The sequence below is a fragment of the Ambystoma mexicanum genome, chromosome 7p, assembly GCF_040938575.1.
Source record: "Ambystoma mexicanum isolate Mex_15411 chromosome 7p, UKY_AmexF1_1, whole genome shotgun sequence".
Lineage (NCBI taxonomy): Eukaryota > Metazoa > Chordata > Amphibia > Caudata > Ambystomatidae > Ambystoma > Ambystoma mexicanum.
This window is the reverse complement of record NC_090939.1, coordinates 259787700-259811278: the sequence shown is the minus strand read 5'-3', so window position 1 is coordinate 259811278 and position 23579 is coordinate 259787700. Positions and strand designations below refer to the sequence as shown.

General features: G+C 46.4%; 1 protein-coding gene across 2 annotated transcripts in view; it reads left to right on the top strand.

The window, feature by feature from the left end:
• The window catches only part of IFNAR1 (interferon alpha and beta receptor subunit 1), a 342571-nt gene that overhangs the window by 141751 nt on the left and 177241 nt on the right, over positions 1–23579 (top strand). For both annotated transcript variants that reach the window (XM_069636295.1, XM_069636294.1), the window contains exon 6: positions 22834–22951. In XM_069636295.1, coding sequence (XP_069492396.1) covers positions 22834–22951 — 118 coding nt within the window. The remainder of the gene's footprint in view (positions 1–22833; positions 22952–23579) is intronic.

Below are 23579 nucleotides of genomic sequence, written 5' to 3'. Positions count from 1 at the left end.
CCGGGGGCATGCCCATAGGATGTGTATGATGGTTCCCTCTTTCTCTCCACATCGAAGACAGTTTGGATTTGGGGCTCGTTTCCAACCATATAAGCGTGTCCTAGGGTAGTATACTCGGTGCAATATTTTCAGCTGTACTAGGCGAAACCTGGAGGAGATAGCTATCTCTGGGGGTGCATAAGCACCTGTATCCAGTCCTCTGGGTCTATTTCCCCCACATCTACTTCCCATTTCGCTTTTAGACTGTTCAATTCGGGGGTGGCAAAGGATGATATAGCGTTATATAGGATGGAAGTGCATTTAGTGGGGATATATGCTGGCAAAATGTTGCACTCTATAGGAGTGTACTCCGGTACAGTAGCGTCTGCTGGTATGTGGGTTTTCAGGGCATGGGTCAGCTGCATATAGTGATATCGCTCTGTACCCGGGATCTGGAATTGTAATTGCAGAGTGTCAAATGAGGCCAGTTTCCCATCTGCGAGAATATCCCCAACCTTCAGGATTCCCGCCCTTACCCATTTGGGCCATGGCTCAAATTTCTCGATTTCGGTCAAATTGCTATTTTGCCATAGGGGTTGCGCAGCAGTAATTTTGTTTTTCCACCCTACAAAATTGTGTGCTTGTTTCCAGAGGGGGCTGATATAGGAGACTAAGTGGGTCTACGTTGTGAATGGTAGCTATCTCGGCCCGTATGTGGGGCAGCTCTCGGTCCCCATGGAGTAGGTCATTAACCACTGCTAATTGTGAGGCCCAGTAATAGGTTTGGAGGCGGGGCTCTCCTATCCCGCCTTCCCAGATCGACCTTTGGAGTGTAGTTAGCGCAATGCGTGGTTGGCCTCCACCCCATATGAGTTCTCTGAGGAGGATCTCTACTTGGTCGAACTCCTAGTTTGGGATCTTGAACGGGGCATTTTGCAGGATGTAAAGAAATCTTGGGAGGGTCATCATTTTAAAGAGTGCGGCTCTGCCCATAAGAGTCAGGGGGAGGAGTTTCCAGTGTTGAACATCGTTGATAAATCGGTACGTAATCGGTTGGAGATTGTGTTTTTATGTACACCGTCACATCCTCGGATATCCAGATTCCCAGATATCGGAAGCCCTGCCGTTCCACTTGGTGCGGGCAGTCCTGGGTGATGGCCTGCGCCCCACCCTTTACCGGAAAGAAAACTGATTTCCCCCAGTTGATTCTTAGTCCACTAAACTCACCAAAGTGGACGAGCATCTGTGTCACTATGGGGCAGGACCAGGTTGGATCCCCCAGATATATCAGGAGATCGTCTGCGTATAGAGATGTCCGGTCGTCGTATCCCTCCGGCCATCTGAACCCTATCCAGGCTGCATTCTGGCAAAGCCACAGAGCGAGCGGCTCGATCGCAAGGGCGAAGAGAAGGGGAGAAAGTGGGCATCCTTGTCGCGTGCCCCTACCGAGAGGGAAGGATCGAGAGGACCATCCGTTTACTTTAACTTCTGCCTGGGTATTGGTGTAGAGCAATCGTACCCATCCCAAAAAGGCCTCCCCAAAAACCATACGTCGCATGATTTCCCAAAGGCTGTCCCACCGCATCGAGTCAAACGCCTTCTCAAAATCTATTGCCAATAGAGCTAGTCGTCCGTCTATAATAGGAGCTCGTTCTAGTGCCAGATGGAGACGTCGCAGATTCTTCCGGGTCGACTTGTGTGGCATAAAGCCGCATTGGTCCGGGTGGACCAGGGTGGGTGCGACTGATTGTAATCGATTAGCTAGGAGCTTAGCGAGAACTTTGGCTTTACTGTTAATTAGTGATATGGGTCTGTAGGAAGTGCATTTTTCAGGGGGTTTATCAGGTTTGGGGATGACTACGATGGTTGCCCTACATAAGTCTGGAGGAAGGGTCCCCTTCTCTCGGGCACGGAGGAACATTCTATGAAGGGGTGCGCTATTTTGTCTCCATCTAGTTTTTGCCAGGTTTCAACTGGGAATCCGTTAGGACCCGGTTTTTTCCTTGTTTGTAATTGTGTTATGGCTTCTGTGATTTCCGCATTTGATAGAGCGGAATCCAATTGTTCCTTCTGTTGCATTGAGAGAACTGGCAGTGTAATATTATCTAAAAGGGAGCGGTCAAGCGGAAGAGTTGGGGCTCAGTATAGGTCCGCATAAAACTCTGCGAAGGCCTCCGCTTTCTCAGCGTCTGACTGACACCGTTTGTTATGTGAAGTGACTATTTCCCGGACATGGCGTTGTCCCTCATCTCTTTTCTCAAGCCAGGCGAGCATTTTGCCCGCTTTGTCGCCAAATTCATATATTCTTGCTCTAGAGTGCCAATGGGCCTGCTTAGAGTTATCCATCACCCTATTCCGAAGGCGCTCTTGAGCGCGTTTAAGGGACTCGTGAGTCTCGGGGGTGGGATTGAGAATATGTTTATTTTCCCAACTGTTCACTTCCCTTTCGGCCTCTTCTGGAGCCGTTCTTTCCTTTTATGTGCCTTCCAGGAGACTATCCCTCCCCTCAGCACCGTTTTATAGGCTTCCCATATTGTCACAGGGCTGTCTATTGTGTCTTCATTGATTTCAAAGTATTCGTTAGACACTTCAGTAAGGCGATCGATCAATTCGGGGAACCCAAGGTAATAGTTGTTCAGTCTCCATGTTCTAGGGGGGAGGGCACTTTGCATACGTAGTTCCTTTGTCAATGGTGAATGGTCCGAGATGCCTCGGGGGAAGCATCTCTGAGGACATTGCCCTGTGCAGGTCGGTATTTGGGAGGAAGAAGTAATCCAACCTGGACATGGAGCCGTGGGCTCCCGAATGGAACAAGTATTCTCTAGTTCCAGGGTATAACTCCCGCTACACATCCCGGAGCCCTAAAGCAGATGTGAAGTTAGCCAGCCTTGTGGGGGTGTCTGGATTCCGATTCCTAAGGTGGGTGCCGTCTATGTTGTTGCACGTGGCATGGTTGAAGTCTCCCCCTAGAATGTACATGTCAGGTTGATGTTTCCCTATAACAGTGGTGAGCTCGTCTAGCAATTCCTGCCCCAGCCCAAGTGGAGAATAGATCGAAGCAATAGCCAGCTTCTCACCCCAAAGCTTTCCCAAGACTAACACGTATCGACACCTGGGGTCCTGTTCTACATTTTGCGGGATGAACGGGATATGTTTGTGTATCAGGATAAGGGTGCCTCTGGATCCCATTGTGTACCGCGCATGGAACGCAGGACGATAATTGGTTCTTTGGAAAAAGGCACATTTTGACCCCGCCAGATGTGCCTCAGTTATCAGAGCCATGTCAGGGGAATGTCTATTCAAAAATTGCATGATGAGGCGCCTTTTGATCCCGAATCCCATTCCATTCACATTCCAGGTGAGCAGTTTAAGAGACCTGGAACCTTGTACGGGTGGTGCTTGGGCTTGTGTAGATGTCATTTACAGCGCGTGTTGGAGGTTTTCAGGGTATTGTGACCAAAAAGGGGCGGTATTCCTTTAGTATGTGCAGTGGGAGTGAGGTTCTTATGTGGAATGATACGAGGTGGTCCATGTGGGGGGTAGTGATTAGATCGTCGTGTGAACATGTGATAGCCCTGAAACAGCAAAAATGCTTGCAAACTCTCCCCTTCCTCACCCTCCTTATACTCCACCTCAACACGAAGTACCTGTCGCCCAAACATTGCTGACACTCAAAACCTAGGGTGTCAGCTCGAAATCCCAACACTTGATTAGAACTCAAGAAGAGGGGGGATTCTACCAGGGGGGCAGCCCTTCCCGGAGTCCCTTCTCCTGCGCCGATTGTTAAAGTCATTCATAGTGGATTACATCGTGTGGTGGAGCCAGAGGCCTAAAAGCGGCCGTCTCTTTCTAGTGAAGGATTGTAGCCTGCTCATCGTTCATTCTGCTCCGCTTCCTGTTCCGAGGCATCCTGTCCCGCCAGTTCCGGATCCCTCCTCGGGGAGGCCCGCCTTGGTCTAGGTCGGGGTCTTCCTCTCTGTCTCATTGGTCCTGTGGTCCAGTCGCCCTCAATGTGGGTCTCTGCCCATTTCCAGGCCTCTTGTGGGTCAGTGAAGTGTACTGTGGTTCCTTCATGGTAAATCTTGAGTTGTGCTGGGAAGAGCGTGCCGTATTTCACGTTCATGTGAGCCAACTGTTTTTTGAGTGGCTCAAACGATTGCCGTGCCCGCTGCACTTCTCGGGTATAATCAGGGAAAAATGCAATTCGAGAGCCATATGGGTGATCGTCCCCTGTGAGCGTGACATCTGCAGGAGAGCATCCCTGTGGCGGTAATTAAGTAATCTAGCGATTACCGTTTGGGGTGGCGCACCTGGGATCAGTTTGCCCGAGGGCATCCTGTCGGCTCTTTCCACTGAGAACATTTTTGAGAAGGAATGGGGTGCGACGATGTCCACGAGCCATTGTTCTAGGAATAGTTCCATGCAGTGTCCCTCTTCTCCCTCCGGCAGTCCGAGAATGCGCACATTGTTGCGGCAAGACCTTCCCTCTCCCTCATCTACCCTAGATTCTAGGGTTTTCAGGCGGTTTAAGGCTTGTGACGGCTGCCGGTTGATCCCATTGATGTTGTCCTCTGCTTCGGCGATACGGTGTTCCTCTTCCCCGGTTCTAGAAGTCGGCTTTTGTAAATCGTGGCGCAAGAAGGAGACATCCGCCGCAATGCTATCCATTTTTATCTCCATAGAGGAGCGGGAGCTGGTGATGGCGGCCATCACGTCTCGAAGTGAAAGAGCATCTTTGCCCGTGGGGGAGTTTGATCGTGTTGTTTGGTCTGTCGGTGCTGGGGTGGTAGCGACCGCAAATTGGTCCATGCTACTTTGTGTGGACGTTTTCTTTTGCCTGTCTTTGCCCATTTTTACGGAGGTTGTGGAGCTTGTGCTTTGGTGGCAGGACCAGTATGGCGTTGCCTGTGGGCCAAGGCTGGCACGCCTTTAATGTCAATTATCCTGGGCCGAGGGTGGCAGGGTCCGGCAATTTTTCCCCCCCTTCCCCTCGGGAGGTCCGTTGGGGTATGACGCCGCTGTTTCTACGGAGTGGTGTTGTGTGTCCTGATGGCGGCACCTCGCGGATTCGCCCAAAGGATCGCAATATTGGGGCCCTTTTCTGTGGCGGGCCGATTGAGCGGTTGATAGCTCCCCAAAACGTTTTCAGCTGGGGGGGCCCTTCACCTGCGGCGGGCCGGTTATTTAATGGGTGATAATTCCCCAAAGGGCTTTTCAGCTGGGGCCCCGTGCCCTTTGTTGGTCTTCTTTTCCCTCCTAGTATGCCCGGAGATTTAGTGCCCCCATGCGCCTCCCTAGGAGGGGGAGGTCCGCCCCTCCGTCTCTGTCTCTCTTTCCGCGTCTCCCCAGGGGCCAGGCACCAGGGACGCCACCACCGGGTCCGGTGGCCGATTAGGATAGTTCAGCAGGAGGGGAGAGGGGGGCACTTACTTGCTGTGTATTGAGGCTTCGTTAGCGGATCCAGTCCCGCCTTCTTCTACCTCGCGGGTGCTGGGCCCGCCAGGATGATCTTCTCTTCGCACAGTTTTCTCCGCATGGAGCCGCTGCCATGGAGTCAGAGTGCAGCTGTGGCTGCCACGGGAGCCCAGAAGCTAGTTCGTCCGCTTGCGGCGTGTGCTCCCAGGAATTGACTGGGAGGTGTGCGTTGCCGGTACTGCTGGAGTGCTCTCCCGGCAGGGACCTTGCTCTTTTCCTCCCTGCCTCTCGGGCACCGCGCACCCCCCTGGCTTGCACAATTCCGGCAGGGTGTTCGTATCGGTACGCCTTCTGATTCTCTGCAGGTCTCCAGTAGGTGGATATCCGCAGATCCGGCGGTCTCAGCCTCCTGTCCCTTGTTTTGTGCTTCGAGGGAGGCCGCCAGGAGTTGCCTCTTTTGCTTCCTCTGTGTTCCACGGCACAAAGTTGTCACGGCCGTTTTAGGCAACTAGATGGACGTTGCACTCAGGCGTTGGTGGCCATTTTAGGCGTATGCCTTCAGGGATACCGGCCCTCGGCGTTCTTCCGTATTTTCTCGGTCGCATGGCCAGGTGGACGTGGTAAACTTAGTCAGCCAGAGGCCTCCGCCTGATAGATTCGGTCGAGGTGCTTGGTTGGCTTGTAATCCCTAGAATCAGGATATTAACGTAGGATTTATTCGGCGCCTGCGGGAGCTCACCGAGCTCAAGTCCGCATCGTTCGCGTGCAGTCCACGCCCCCTGGCTCTACAGTATTGGCGAGGGCACCAGGGTGATTCCTTGTACCTTTTCTGCGGCTGCATATTGTATGCAGAGGCCCCCCCTCACCTTTGCTGTGGGTGGGCGTGACAGCCTCGCCCCTTCCCTTGGCTGGGTGACAACTGGGGGGGTGCAACCTCTCGTTTATTCATAGGAATGTGTCTAGCAAGTATCCCCCAATCCCTGGTGAATTAGGGAGGGATGTTTCCTATTGTGCATTTTAGTCTCCAACTTTGTCTTGGTTGTATACAGTGACATTAGGCAGGACAATGCTATGTGATGCCACTTCCTGTGATGTCAAGGGGTGAAAGGCTGTGTGCCTTCCTGTGGTGTCATTTAGGGGCGGGATCAAATTACATTACACCGCTTCCTGTGATGTCACTTGGGGCGGGGTCAAATGATATCACTTCATGTGTCATCAGGGAGGTCAAGGGTCGTGGGATGTCACTACTGCTACCCCTGGCATTTTGGTCAAATGACGTCCCTGCGCCTAGTAGGCTTATTTTCATTTAATAAATATAACAAAACAGTGCATTTTATGTTCTAGTGTAAACGGCTCGTATTTTCTCATACAAATATTTAGTTTGAGGTGTCACTATTTTAAATTCAATGCGCTCTACTATTCCCAAGCACATTGAGCAAACACCATCAATGTTATTGTGGATTTATACAAGCATAAATAACTTCTAACAGAAATGGGAAAGTAAAATAGGCTGTTTCAGTCACACATGCCACATCGCCACTCAGTATGCAACTTACCTCAAAAAGCGTGCTTTTAGCTCCAGAAAAGTATTTTTTCTAAACTGTGTCCCCCAGGAAAAATCAGACCTGGGTCTATAGGGTTTGGTGGATAGATGGCTGGAGTTTGGTGGATGGATAATATTTGGTGGTTGGTGGATGAAATCGTAATGGGCCATCAAAAGTCTCTAGCGCAATGGGCCATCAAAAGACTTTAGTGCAAGCGGAACATACAGGACTGGAAATCCTACGCCCAATGACGGAAATAGTCAAAGTAAATGGCAAACTCTGCTTTATTAACAATCCACATAAAGCAGGCACAGCAATAAGTGAACAAGTCTCAAAAGCTCTTTCGCAATTCCAATACAAAACATCAGGTTATAACCGAATAACGCATCATAATTGAAGGCACATCACAATCTTAGTTGCAAAAACCTACATGGTTGAGGGAATAATTAGGGAAATTGTCTACATATAGTTTGGATAAATGAGTTAGGGCCTCATTACGACCCTGGCGGTACGGGGTTCACAGCGCCGTAAAAGGTGCCGGCGCCGTTAACCCCGTACCGCCTCATTACGAGGTCCCCTCGCGGGACCCGGTAAGTAACGCCTGGTCAAACCAGGCGTGCTTACCGGGTCCCGCGAGGGGAAGAGGGAGCAAACAACGGGCCAACTCGTAATGGCCCGTTGTTTGCTCCCTCTCCCATTCCCATTCAGCCCTATGGGGGCTGAAATGGGAATGGGGAAGGACCGGGTCCGGGTCCTTGGAGGGAGTAATTACCAGGACTTCCGAACTCGGAATGGCCCGGTAATTCCTCATTCCGTGGACCCGGACGCGATTTTGGCGGCAGCCATGCCGCCAATAGCGGCATGGCTACCGCCGAGGTCGTAATGAGGGCTTTAGTCTTTTCATTTAATATAACTATCGCATGGCCTCACCTTGGACCATCTCTAAAATGATACCTTTAAGAAAGACATCATCTTAGCAACACGTAATTGGCTAATACAACAGTTACAGGGCGGCATCGTTTTGAGAGCTGTGATTGGTTGGCATTTTGGCCTTACCAACTTTGAGTACTTGCCAGGTCATCAGTACATGAGCAAAAATAGTGGTAGGGGGAGTGTCACGTAGGAACTGCGTCTTCCAATTAAATAAAGAAACCATCCCTTATTTCCTAGGCCACAGGCCAGGGCATCTAGCTTTGAACTTGGCCTTGTCTGGCTTTTCTGTTTTAGGATTTTGTGGGGAGTCGAGCAGGTGCCTGCCTGTGCCTGGAGTTAATGAATGGGCACGGTCTCCCAATTATAGGTCACGTGTGAGGAGATCACGTTTGACATATTTATTCCTGCTATTACCGTGATTTTAGCTTTTATTAATACGGGTGCTGTTACCCTTTCTGGCCATCGGGGACTTGGTCGAGCTATTCCTTGTACAGTATTAAGCTTCTAATTTATAGGCATCTGACTTTCAAAGGCTATTGGTTCTCTATTTAATCTAAGAGAAATATGTCTTATGCTTGGGAGTTATTATCTACTGTTCTCTCCAGAGCTATCCCAACCTCCCTTTTTTCACAGTAATCTTGGAAGTGGGCCATGCAGCCACTGTCTGGCCTGCACAGATCTGTATTTCAGCTACATCAGCAAGTTGAATGTCCCTGCTGCTTCGAGGCTTCTCTAAGGAACTCATGGTGGCAACAGTAAAGACCGACACAAGTGATCACAGTTCAAGGGTGTTTATTAAACTGTATGCAGGTTGGAAAAATGCGTAATCTAAACCTAAATCTAAGATGGTAGCAAGCTTCGACTATCAAATGAAAATAAGGCCGTCCTTGTGGCATCTTGTCAAAATAAATGGCCTATACTAAGAAAAAACGATTGCCAATTCTTACGCTAATTACAAAAAATGTGTGGGGTAAGGGTTTTCAAAAGAAAGAAGTATTCGCAAATAATATGTCAGTATGTGATTGCCAGGGGTCTCCCTTCCCCACGTTTTGAGCATGGGATAAGGCTGGTCTCCTGAGCGCAGCACACACTCGAGCCATCCCAGCACGAGCCGTCAGTTCCGTACTAGCCATCAGGTTCTTCAATGGTTAAGTCTCTTTCAATAAAAATCTCTTGCCTTCGAAGGTCTGGTGTATTCAACAAACAAACAGGTCTGTTCTACATATATTTTGAGTGATGGCTTCACTCCTGGGTGAAAGCCCCTCGGGAATCGTATTCAACAAAACAAATAAACAGTTCCTTTCGCATTGGACTTTGGGTGATAACTTTCCACCCCTGGGTCTTCCACTTTGGGGCTCAGACCCCTTCATACGTCATTCTCCCTCCTTTGGGTTCACTATGGCTTTTCTTGCATTCATGAATCTTGATGTCTTTTTAAACAATTCTTCAGGCTTCGTCCCTTTCTGTCGGCATCCCTCTGCCGGGTTCACTGAAGCCAACTTTTACTAAACAGTTCACCGTGGACAACCCTCTGCCGGGTTCACTCCTGTCAACTCACTGTATTCCGAGCCTTTGGACTTCACTTGCCTTTGAGGATCGGTAAAATAACAAATGAAAGTTCTTCTCAACCTCTTCCGGGTGAAGACCCCTCTAGTTTCTCAGCCTCCCTCCGCCGGGTTCACTTTTGTCAACACACTGTTTCTTGGGACTTTAGACTTCGCTCCTCTTTATCGGCCTCCCTCCTTTGGGTTCACTCCTGCCACCTTTTACTTTAGCGGGATTCACTCCGCTTTACTTTTCTAAGGTTTTCTCTTCTTGATGCAGGATTCACTTCCTTTGCTTTCTTAACAGTTCGTCTGTCAAAGGGTTTCGACTGTACAGGGATTTTGCTAGACCTCGTGTTTGACAAGTTTGACCTGCCTTGGCGGCTTTCCTACAGCCTTCTGGTATCAGTAGTTTCAATCAACATGGGATAAAGCAGAGTTTCTCAAGTCAACACGGTGCCGGTCTCCTCTGCAACTGGTCTTCCCTTAACAATTTTACAGTTCTTTGACCTTTCTTTCAATATTCCACTTGGTGACTTTCATTCAACACAGTTCGGCTTCTTTATCGTTTCACTGCTCGACTCACCGGCTGTGATGAACTGCTTTGTCATTCCTTCTCTTTGGAGTCAAGGTTGGTACCACAGAGGTTGGTAAGCGCCCAGATACCCTTGGGTTAGGTGCGCTATATAAGTGATAAACTAAAACTAAACAAGCATCTCTCCCCGGCTTGGTTATCAGCAGAGGAGGGTCTCACGTACCATTGTCATCTGCTGCAACACACGCTGGCTACTGTTCTCGATATTACCATTCCTTCTGCCGAGGGTTCACGGGCATCGGTCGGAAAGGGCAAGGCCGCTTCTCTCCTTGTCACCATCTCGGTATGCGCCGTCTTTCTCTTCCTCTTGAACTGCAGTGCTGAATTAGCCCTCACGTCGTGCGGTCTATATTGCTAGTAGTGTACTTTCGTGCTCCACCTTTTATCCCTGTAGGGAAAGAAAAGGGCCGTCAGGTGTGTGTAATTCGGATTAATTGTCTGACTCTGCCTGGCCCTTGGGTTGGGACATGCCAGGTAAACAGCTTTGGACTTAGTCGGTTGCCTTTTCGTGATGTGTAAAAGTGCTCGTGTCGGAAAAGGGAGGGGTTAGAGTATCTGGGTATCCCACATGGTAAGATGGGGAAAAAGGTATTATAAGACGGGGGTTGGTTGGTTAAGAAGGATGAGATGGACAGGGTTTGTGAAACAGACGCGACTGACCAGGATTATTATTGTAAAAGGACCATAGGGAATTGTGGGAATGGTAGTGTTTTGTCAATGCCGTTTGAGAGTTTGGAAAATGACTATCAGAGGGACGGGATTGGTATGGGTTTTTCCAGATAGATTGGGTGTTTGGGAAAGAATAATCATAGGGGCGTGGAGAAGAATGGTTGGGAGTATTCGCGCAGGGACCAGGAAAATAGGTAGTCTGGGAGAGATTGTTTTTGGGTGCCACCGGGTTTTATATCTTAGGGGACTGATTCTGTACAGAGAGGTCATCGAATTTGGGTGAGGGTGATTCTTTGGGGGGAAGGGAGATACATGTGAGATAACCTAACAAGGTCTCAGGGACCTCGTCCTACTAGCCTTCATCCCTGGGATAACACCACATCTCACCTGGGTTAATTCCCCCGAGCACAACCCCGGGTTCCCCCATCCAGGTGATCCCTTCTCGCTCTTTCGCCCTCAGGGTTGGGATCTGAGCATGCAGGTCCTTCCATAGTCACCTGAATAAAGGGTTCTCGGGGTCCGCTTGGGAGAATACCCTCCGGTTTCTCACACTTCCCATTCACTCTAATGTGGCTTCGCCGTCCATTTTATTCAAGATGACCACTCATTACTGTTGCATTTCTACGTTTAGCAAGCTATATGTGTATATCGTTCGTCTTGTCTTTCAGCGTATACATTGATTGTTATATTCTTCATGTCTATATGCTGCAAGGAATATTCTTCATATCTAAATGCACATTTGACCTAGTGTTTGTGGTTTCTTCATGGTGAGTGCATATCTGCTTCATGTCTATTGTACTCTTGTGTGTCAGTTTGGCAGTGAGGTCACTTACTCTCACCATCTTCAGTTATATAAGGTCCATTTCTTAATTGGTTTGTCCGTTTATTTCTTCTTGTATTGTTCCAAGATAGGGTCGGTATGGTTGCCTTGGTGCATAATATTTCTCATGTTTGCAGTAAAGTAGCGAGAGAAGGGCAGACGTCATGAATGCTCGTATTCATCTGCCTCTTGACATTCCCCCCTCTGATCGAATCCTCAACCACATCTCTTTTAGGGCCCTCCCACAGTAAAGTACGTTGGGGGTCCATATCTTGGTCACCCCCTCTGGTCACCTGAAATGTATATATGCTCATCCACATTCCAGGTCATGTAGCAGCACTCCCCATCTGGTTGGCAGAATACCCATGCCCCACGTATGTACGAGGGTTTCGGGGATCACAACATTTTGACCCTGGATGGAAGATAGGCTTTGTCCTACGTCATTATGCAGTAGATCAGTTTGTGTGCATTAATGGATTTAAATGTCCAGGTTTATCACTATTTTCATTCCTACTGCCTTTTTAGCAGTCTTTTTACATTTGCTTTTGGCTATTCTTAGGGTGCAGCATGCCAGTAGCCCTAATATTAGTATGGCTTTTAGTATTTTGAATGCATTAGCCAGTTAGGGGGGATCTAGGAGAGTAGATAAGAGAGCCAGTCATCATTTAGGATTTCTTCCACCTCCTCTACCATTTTAGTGTATAGATCTGTTAACAAGGTTATGGCCTCTGTACGGGTCGCATTTTCCTCATTGTGGGCAGATACGTACATGCAGAAAGACGTTCCAATTATTGCGCACACGCCACCCTCAATGGGCGTTATCAGATCGCGGACATGTTTTGCAGGGTCATGAGTCTTATTGCCCTCAGCTACTCCATTATGGGATTAAAGCCCTTCACTGTTGTGTAAATTGTTTGCAACAGCTCCCATCTTGTAATTTGGAGCCATTTTGCTTTTGCAGCTGTCTATATTCCAGGGAGGAAAATAGTAGAACATAATCACTGCTGTTTTGCTAAACAATGTATGCCCATCTGATATGTCGTAGTACGCATCCTCTGATTTTGCTGAGAAATAATGTTCCCTTTTCTTGCGGGTAAGCGTGATGGACCTTTTCTTTCTCAGATGTGCATCCATTTTAGGGAAATCCATAATGTGTATATTGCTTTGGGGTACTACCGCAGTGCGTATGTTTATTAGCACTATATAACATAACTCCCCAATTTGTGGGCAAATTCATAAATGCTCTGGAACCACAAGCCCAATAGTGTTCCATCAATACTGCTGTTCCTGTCTTCATGCCTGGTACATCATAGATGCGTTAACACCCAATATCTTGTGTACCATTATTTTGTAAGCATAGGGTGGCATTTCTCAGGGGTATTAACTGTACTGGTCCCCCCTCATTTTCTACCCATGTGCGTAGCTTTGTAATTTTAGGCGACTGATCAAGGCATACTTTATTTGCATTTACCAAAACCTCTTCCCATTGTTCCAGCTTTGCTAGTGCCTTGCTCACCACTAATTTATCATTCCACCCTTCAGGTGCGAGTACGTTCCCTTTATTTGCAATTGGCCTTGTTCCCAACATCTTGGTATTTCCTTTCCTTTCTTGTCATTAGTCTGCAGCATTTTATTTTCCTATATTGTAGTCCCTGCTCTGTTTGTTTCAGGTTGCTCATACCTTATTGCCTTATGCTTTGTTTCAGTTTTTTCCATGGACTTCCGATCTTCTATATAATTATCTTCTTGCTGGGATTTTGCTTTATTTACCCACACTTGTTAAGCAGTCTGGCCTTGGAATTGTCCTCTAGATAGACAGAGTGCAAGGGGCGTCAGGCAATGTGCCTTTTCTATGGGTACTTCTGTGCTACGAAAACCCTGGAAGCGCCCATAGTGTAGGGAATGAGGGAGCAAACATATCAGCTCTCATCAGATGTCCCTCTCCTTGCCTTGCTCATGTGGTGGTACCACATATTATTAGTTACCTGCGCAGAGTCGGTCATATGTGCATTTGTGTTGGAAGTCATCCTTTGCATTTCTTTACAATCATTTCATCGGCTTAGTAGCAGTAGAAAATTCCTGAGTTACTTATTCATTTGCTATTGTGAGAGGCGTTACATTTGTGTACACTGGTTTGGATATATTGTAGAGAACCAGCTTGTGTAAGCCTAGGAGGATAATGAGTAGAGGCTGTAGAATGAAAAATAGGTAGCTACAAGCATTATTGGCAACGTATTTGCATTTTGTAAGTAACCATGTGCATTGGGTGATCCGCAGGCCAAAGCGAATATCTAACAAAATGAAAAAGGCTGAATTGCTTCTTTTCACTTAATCTCACATTCTTTCCAAAATGTTAGTGTCTGGAAGAAAAACTGCACAATTATGGCATGAATAACCCTTTCAAGAATACGTTTTTTGGTTACCTAATAGAGTGGCAAGAGTTACGTTTCTGGCTAGAAAAGCAGGATAGTTATTTACTATGTAAGAGAAAATTGCAAATAGTAAAGTTTGTAAGGGCCACATTCAATATCTGTATATCTCTCCTTGTGAAAGTGCTATCTTTTTAATTGTGCAGGTAAACTCCTTAGGAGAAATGTTTTTTATTTAATTCTTTTGTTTGCTGATGGCAAAGGATCAGTTATATTGTCTGTCTGAGTCTGCTGGTTGCTGTCTGCTCCTTGTAGCTGATCGTGTCTGCACCTGTGTCGTCTCTTCTTCACCGACAGATTCAGGCAGTTGCTGCAAGGGGGGGTGGTCACTCCTTTGTATGGTTTGACGTCACCAAGATGTAGCCAGGCCTTTCTCACTTTGGACTCTAATTGCAATGGGAGAGACCTCCTCGACGAGGTACAGTCCACCGAACTGTGGCTTGTGCCACCACCTGACAACATTTATGTTAGAATCTGGTCACCTGGATACAGTACAGGGGTTTTAGTAAAGTCTGTGGACCAATTTGTTTGCTGTCATCCTAATTCTTCTTCGACCTCTTTGCCGTGTTCGACGCTGTTGAGACATAAAAGCGACACTCGCCATCATAGCAGTCAAGTATTCATGCATTTCAGTACCAAGCATATCGCGCTTGAGTGGTCTAGCAAGAGGTACATGCATGCAGCGTCCCATCACCAGCTTGTATGGAGTCAGGTGATGGTCTGAGCGGGCTGATTGCATAATGCAAATATGGATAAGGGTAGGCAATGGAGGCATCCTTTTTTCAGGGTCACTTTTAGCTTAGCAATCCATTCTTTGAGATGGCCATTGCATTCACAAAGCCTTTTTGCCTGCGGGTGATAAGCAGAAGAGAATTTATGCTTAATACCCAGTAGGATTGTGTTGTGCTCAAAGACTTAATTTACAAAATGTGGTCCATTATCAGACCCCCCACCTCTGGTAGACCGTATGAGGAACTTTGCTGCAAATGTGGCATTAAGATGTGTTTATGGACCTGCTTCGATCCATCGAGAGAAAGCACATGACTACTAACACATCTGTAGCCGTTACAAAGTTGGAGAATATCTACATAGTCGATATGCAAATGCTGTAAGGGTCCATTATGACAGGGTGTTGCTCCACACACTGCCCTACAGCGAATTTCTGAAAAATTAGGCAATTTGTGACGAAAGCAGCAACATGCTCTCTCAGGTTAGGCACAAACCACTTTTCCGATATCAGAGCTTCAGGTCTCTATCGTGTCGTGTCGTGTGTGCTGGGTAATGCAGTTGGTCTAATGTTACATTAAGTAATCCAAAGGACATTACTGGATTTCCGGTCCTGTCCTGCTGGGGGACAATGAGCACCCCCTGCGCGTCCATGAATCCTGCTCTTCTGGTGGAGCTTGTCCATGTAATTCAATAATCTGTGCTATGGGCAATGTATTAAAACATTTTCATTACCATGCTGTGCGTGCGCATGTATTTATTAGGTGCTTTGTCAAATGCAGATACTTCGGGAAAATATGCTGCTTTTTTGTGTTCTCTTGCTTCCCCAGAGCTTGTCTTCCCCTACATGGTCCTCCCACAGGCAGCCACTCCCAGGGTTAGAGTTGGGTAGCTTCTGCTTTCCACTAGTCATGCAAAGGAAGCTTCCCTCCAGAGAACTAGTGACAATATTGCTAGATTTGGCACATACCCCAATGGATCCCAAAAAGGTAAATTGGGCTTTCAATACAGTAAATTTGGCTTGCACCCTTCTTGAAGTTAAAGCTAAATAAACTGACCCCAGCCTACCTCCTAAAGCCATGATAGGGTGATTTAATCAACAATACTCATGGTGTTTGGTCCCCAAATGTCGATCCCAGGAAGAAGCACCCAAGGGCCAGGGAGTGCTAATGGCAATCAACATCTATTGGGGCGATCAGAGCCGTATATAACAACAAGATAGTTTGGATCGAAATCCCTCCTTGGCGACCAATAAAAGTACTCGATGCATATGATATTCATGCATTTGTTTTTGGTCTCATTCCAATGACACTTCCAATATAGGGTTTCATCTATGGTTACAGCAATAATGTGTATTGTTTTACACATTCAAGGGGCAGAGAATCATATTTCCATGCCCTACTCTCGATGTTTTCCCTCTTAAAATCATGATTTTAGACTTGCTGATATTCACTTTAAGGGTGTCTAGTCAAATGGTCGACAGACAAATGGTCGACACAATTTGGTCGACAGGACAAATGATCGAATTTTTTGTTTTAGTTATATATATTTTTTAGGTTTTTGTTTAGGGAAAAAAAGGGGTTTTTAGCAAAAAAAAAGGGGTTGGGGGGACCCCCCAAAAAAAATAAATTGATCATTTGACCTGTCGATCATTTTGGTGTCGACCATTTGTCCTGTCGACCATTTAGATTCGACCAGTTGACCTACAACCCACTTTAAGGCCATTGTCTATAGCATACGTATGTAGACAATATAATACATTTATGCAGACCATTTAGAGTTTGATCAGGCAATAATAAATCGTCAGCATAGCCCAACCAATTTATTTTCTGCTTACTGATCTTGGGGTGCAATCTAGAATCTAGGAATGCCTTTGGCAAGTCTGCTCGGTAGAGGTTTAACAGGGTTGCAGCCAAGATTAAACACGAGCTGACCGGGTCATACCACTATGCTTCTCCAAAGTCCAACTAACAATCCAATAGTCCAAAGGTGCGGGGCAGGTGAACTTGCTGGGTAGCCACAAAAACAGCAAGAAATCGAACAGGCAGTGAAAAGCACTCAATGCTGCGCTCGCTTGATGAGTGCGCGCAGATGTGCGCACCCGCTGCTTTTCAATGCTTCCGGGGTAGGGTGGGCGTGGCTTCACTCACACTATGCTTCTCCTAAATCCAAGAAGCAATCCAATAGTCCAAAGGTGCGGGAGCAGGTGAACTTGCTGGGTATCCACAAGAACAGCAAGACAGCAAACAGGCAGTGAACCGCACTCCATGCTGCACTCGCTTAATGCATGGTATTGCATTTAAGACTTGAAGGTGGTGTTTGAGGGAGACTAGTACTGTAGCCGAGAGGACACTTATGGATGCGTCCTCAGCATGGAAGATGAGGCTGGAACCCAGAATGCTTTCACCCTGCCGTGGGGAGCACCCTGATGTCCAATGGACCCCACAGTCCCAACACCCCCCTAAACCTTTGTAACCATTGGTCCTATCACTGGTATGGATGAGGATGTAAAGGCCATCATTCAAATCCGACTTGTTACCCTTTAGCCATCCATTCAGATTTCTCATGAAACTATTCACCCAGGTTCCTGTACTTTCTGTTTCCTTCTGGAGTCTCTGACATGCCTCAGACGCTGAGCCAGAATTCTCCCAAACATTCTTAAAAGAGCCTCTTTCCCATGACAAAGCAACCCTGGTCTTTATTTAGTCAGCTCCAGAATTTCATCATATCCATTCTGAGGCAGGCGACTGAGTAAACATACCGCCTTGTCCTAATCAGTCACATTTGGCAACTTGCACGTTAACTGAAAGGAAGAAAGCAAGAATGTTTTTTCCTCAGGCGCTTACACACCCACAAACTCTCTGGTAAACTGGGAGAGAAAAAGGAGTCTGCAACATTATCTGTCCTTGGTCTTTTGGAAATCAACAACTTGGCAGTTTCTGCTTCAAGCTTCTTCAATTCCATCTGATGGGCTTGGTCTTTCTCCTTCACCAAATCAGCTTTGCATCCTCTGCTTTAATCAGGCAGTAAGCTTCTGTCAAGCCCCCAGCCTAGTTGCTTCTCAACCAGTTCAGCTCTGTGGAGATCCAGTTCCAACTCCCTTACTTTCAGAACATCCTTTTCTGTGATGCATGCTGGAAGCAATTGTAGATGGGGCATGGGAGGCTTTGGTCACATCAGAAATTCCAGCAACATCTGGGCATGCCGGGAGGATAGCTCAGGGGCAAGCAAGACAACACTGAGCAACACAGGTTTGAATCCTGGTTTGGTGCTTAGAGACTGGTCTCCGGTATTAAGCGTATTATAAAAGATTAATTAATCTTCATCTGTCGTGACCTCTTTGATATCATAGTACCTGATGGTTGTGTTAAGCAATTCAGCATTTGGCAGGACAACAGTCTTACGTTTCCTGGCTTTGTGGAGCTCTCAAACCTCTTCGACCTTCATGGAGGACAGGGTGCCTACTGAGATAGCTTCCATTCTTTAGAAATACTAGCAGATCTCTGCTCTAGGTGTGGCTATCATATTGGAGTTTTTAATATTTACGGAGTCCTTTTGCTGATATCCCACTACTGCCACCAGAGGTTAGGAGTTTCCTAAATTCTATATAAAGGGCAAAGGAAGATCAATACACAAAACGTTGCTGGGCTTTTCATTCTGTTCTATGTTGAGCATATCTTTTGTTCTTCAGGTGCTTCAAAGACCCACAAGCCGGTTCCTGATTGTTGATGTTTAGGACCTCATATGGGGACATATTTTTCATCTTCAAGGTGCTCACCGGTCAGAATTCTTGATGTGGTGGTCCTTGTTGTGCAGTGCCTCCTCATCAAGATGGATTTCAGCACCAACAACATAATCTCTAAGAGACCCTGAAGTCAGGTCTGATGTATAAAATAATGGAACTGTCCAAATCCCTAGAGTGGTGTGAGGTAACCCTCCCAAATTATTCATCCAATAACTGATTCATTATCACCTTGGTACCAACATCCGCAATGCCAGCCAATCGAACCATTAACAGAAAAGAAGGAAGAGTCAGTAATCATTACGCACTTACAGAAAACGCAGCCTCTCGATCTAAAAAACAAAATGACACCTCTGCCTATCCTCTCACTCTACTATCTAAAAATTCTCTTGTGAGTGGAAACCTATCTAGAGCTAAGCTAGCTTGGAACAGCACTGCAAACAGAGCTAAATGCTTCAGAAAAACCCAATTAATTCACTCCAAACATTCCTTCAGGGGACGATCATTAAAATCCCTTTCAGCCGCACAGCTTATTCAGGAGGTAGACACTTTACCAAATAAAAATACAAAGGGAGTAGTTCAAAAGTATCTGCAACTTAAATAGATTTACCCCTGCTCCATTCTGGTTCAAAAGATTGAACTTAAAAAAGAGACCCTGGACAATACTAGAAGAAAGCAAGCAGTTAAAAACAGAATGTTTCTGAATGCACACACCGATCAAAACATAACCCATCCTTTAAAAGGGGGCTGGATTGGCTAGTGTATTGAAATGCAGAAGCAAGGTCTCAAAACCTGTGTACATTATATTTACAAGTTTTAAGTTTGTCAGAAAGGAATTTCTCCAACTTTCCTCCCTGTTACTTGCTACTCATTTTTGTTTTCATTCCGTTGTTCTGTTCATTGTTTTAATTCTGCCTTCACCCCTCTAGAGTACGACCAATGTCGGAGCCTCTGGCACTTGCAGCTCGCCTCTATTCTCAAGACCGCCCCCATGTTTCTGCTCCTTACAGACTGCTCACTTCTTTTGTGACAGCATCTATGGGGTGTCCCTTACTCTTAGGGTGACTATCTCACCAATGCTCTCTGCCTTTTCACTTGCCCGCATGACCTCCCCCCACCCCATGCATCAGAGCCCCTCCATCAATCTGGGTTCTCTAGTGCAGTCTTCCACACCTGGGTCCAGCCCAGCAAAGTCAGAGTGCCTCACAGAGATCTCTGTACCAGTTTGCATCCAGGCCTCTGCTACTCCTGCTACCGCATCTCTTGGAGGAATAATTATTTTCTGTCCACTGCAAAATCCTGTATCTAAAGATGATGTCTCAGACCACTGCATAACACATTTTACTCCAACGCAAAAGTTTTCATTGTCAACCGTGCATCACTACATATAAGACCATTACAAAAATTCTTGTGGATCGTGACAGCTGAAATGGGGGAGCTGGAAGGACAAGTTGACTGTCCATGAAGCACTGCAGTTTCTCCCACGGTGCGAGCAGAAGGTGGTACATGTGGCCTTAAAATAGTTTAGCTCTTCTATTACAAACCAACATATTCTCGTCCAGACAGCACTGCAACGCATGTTATCAGAAAATGCTCAGAGACACCAGATCCAAGGCCCTTTCAAAAGAGACTCCAATAGTACGGCTCTGGTTGTTAGACCAAAAGCCCTAACTGACCGCAATGCATCGTTCAGGAACAGAAGACAGGATGAGCTGATCAGCATGTTTTCCAGGGAGACCAAATGTGCTCTGAAGAAAGATCTGCTGCAAGAAATCTTTAGACAATGGGGGAATCCACACATGGAAATCATTGCCAAATACCACATCTTGAAATGGCAAAGCTTTGAATCAAGATTCTGGGAATCCAACTCCTTGAGGAATTCCCTTTAGATGCCCTGAACGCAAAGGTTTCGTTCTGCCTTTCCCTCAATTCCTTTAATTCACAGGACAATCCTGAAGAAGGCCAAGACGATATGGTGGTATGATACAGGAGGTTGAAGGACCAATTTTGCAAATGTAGATGGTGGAGCACATTCTTGGTGACCAAGTTTACTTAAAGTGTGAAGGAGAAATCTGCAAACAGCACACCCAAACCTTTGCTGTGAAGATGGATTTCTGAAATCTAGCCTGGTGGATGGATTTTGGGAGGCCACCCTAGTTATAGTGAACAGGTGAACTCTGAGAGGTTAGCCAAACCCAATCAAGATAAGCGTGGAAAAGGATCATGGATTTGTCTCAGGAGAGGGCAGTGGGATCATAGGTCTCCAATGAGTCCACACAATGAAATGCACAATGACTCTGCTTAGACAGGCAAGTGAAAGAATACTATTTATCATAGGCCCAAAACACGCTATAAAAATGAATCAAGGAGGTAATATTATCACACAACACTCTAAACATAAAACATAGATGCAGTCACCTTTGGTTATAGAAATGTATACAAATTACTGAAAGGAAGGGTAAGTAGTTATGCAATAGGGAAACCAGTACACAGGAATAGCAGCCCTAACTTTGAGTCCAATCCCTAAGTTGAATTTGGCCTTGTGCCCAAAAGTCACAAAGTTCCTCTAGGAGAGGGGACAAAGTTAGGAAAGGTTCCTGTGGTGGTGAAAAATGTTCCAGCAGACTTCACAAGACATTTACAGTTGTAACTTTTCTATCTTTTAGTACTCGTTTAAAAAGCGAGAGAATGGAATAAACAAAAGTTTATTCTAAGGTTTATTATAGGGGAAAACGGGGTAGCTGTAACTATTGCGATTACTCCCCACCCTTGCTCCGATTTTCCCAAATGACTTGGCAGGTCGTCGGGTCCAGGAGCTGTGTGTAACCCTTTTTGATGAAGAAATGCAGCAGGCACTGATACATACCTCTTTAGGACACTCTACCAGACAGAGGGGAACTGGTTCCAGCGACAGTCACTGCACATAGGCAACATTCGCAGTTTTCCTGGACTTGATCCCTTGATGCTAGGAAGCTGAAACTTGGCAGGAAGGCGACTTTTAGGACGAGCTGCCAACTACCAAAGTCCTAGGTGAAAATGTGGAACAGCAACGCTTCCGGCGTGGTATCCCAATTCAGAGCTGTTCGGTCCACCAGGTGGTCCAGGGACACTTCCGAAGGCTCAAAGCTGCATCAACGCAAGAAGACGTTGAGACTGCTTGGTCCCACCAGTCCATGGGTCAAAGCACTGACGAGGGCCTTCTCAGATGAGGTAGTCCAACAGGGCTGGACTGGTACACTTTCAGGAAATGTCACCAGGCCTCTTTAGGAGCTATCCAGGGGTCTTCAGTTGGATGCACGGCTATACAGAATACTTGGCTCCATTGCTAATCTACCGGAATGGCTGCAATACTCGTCGTTTTATCCTATATTCAGGTTAGAGATCAAACTCAGCCCTCCTATTGAATCTGCACCGCTCACTCAGCCAGCTGTGTTCCAATCAGGGATCACTGGGTTTCTTTTGCGCATGCAGCTAGTCTGGCACAGGTTTGTGGATTGGGACCAGACAGTGCCAACCCACTACCTGGGTCCACACACAAATGGCATGCATTCACTCACGAAAACAGCACCTTTCCCAGGTAAATACATGACCATATAAGGGATTTCCTGACCTGAGAGAGCAGGAAGAAGGCCAATAAACAAAATGGTGAAAGGACAAGTGGAAAACCTTGTGGCATGACAATTTTAGGGTACTAGCAACGTTTAGTAGCCAGGTGCAGTAAACATGAATGTGCACATTAAAAGTACTGCAAAAATAGTAAAAATGCAACTGCTGCCAACAGCTAGTACTTAGGCACATATAAAAGTAACCAAAAATCCCAGTCTAAAAGTCTAGAGTGATACAAAAGTAACCCCATGCACTGCTCTGTAAGATGCTGTGTGCGCTGTAAGAAAAGTAAAAGACAAAAGGGAAACATCGTTTCCTAGTACTGATAGTCTAGAGGACTGAACAGTTTTCCCATGACAAGATGAGCAAAAAGGCAAGGCAAGTGAAGCTGATGGCTTCACTTCTCTGTAAAAAGTCAGGACAGGTTCAAAAACAAAAGCAGAAAAGTTTGGGGGTCCATAGAATATGGGTGGAAAGTTGCCAAAATGAGATCTTTCTGAACAGTTGCACCAGGGTGTGCTGTAGAATCAGACTAAATAAATGGGCGAGGGATCCCCTGAGCACAACAGCCTGATGTTAGTGGTCTCAGAATCGAGGCAGAGACACTTTTTCTGTCTTCCCCCAGTGCTGGGCTGGTTTTCAAGATTTTGCCACTTGATGGGGATGCAGGGGAAAATGAAATATGTTTTGATGGATGTGGATACTTTATTTCCGCTGCATATTAGGAGCATCCTGTCACGTGTAATATTCTTCATTTGAAGTTGTGATTTGTTGTCTAGGCTCATTTGTTAACTCAGTTATTCAACCCTTTTTACCTTCATTTTTTTCTAGTTTTAAAACCTCAACCAGAAAATGTTCGTATCCATGCCTTGAATTCAAAGTTTATCCTGAAGTGGGACTGGAACTTCTCATATGACAAAAATCTGAGCTTCACAGTAGAATATGTCTGGTAGGTGTATGGCTTTTCCCTTCTTTGTCTTTCATTGTAACTTATGCTTTGACTATGCCAACATCTACTGTATTCAGTCTTTGAAATTAAGTTTCATTTTTAGACCCATCCTTCAATGACGTGTGAGACTCTGGGGGCCAACATTGCATTTCACAGTGGGAGCCAAAGCCACCAACAACTTTCTTTTTTAATGTGGGTTGAATTATGGATTTAAAAATAGAACATGGCAATACTAGAATAGATTCTTGTTTCACCCTAGTTAACAAAGCTCAGTGTGAATTATGCTCTTCTTTTACTAATTGCAATTTATAATTGGCTAAAATGACTACTCAGTCCTTGTGATGGCATGCTGCTTTTGCTAACCGCACCCTTGGAAACCCACTGAATCCTTGAGGCAGCAGCAGAGCTTTTTTTTCAGGCTGCAGGTGATTTCATTTTTCTTTTTTTTCTGGTTGTCTGCTACTTGAGTTATAACCACACATGCACTGTACAGTGATGCCGCCACTGGAAGAGGGAGTCCAAGCAGGAGTTAAGCATGGAGGGAGGAGAAAGCATGTTTCTGTTCATAGTCCCCTGCACCTCAGGTTTCCAACATTATGAAGACGCAACAGAGATTCCCTTTTCCCAC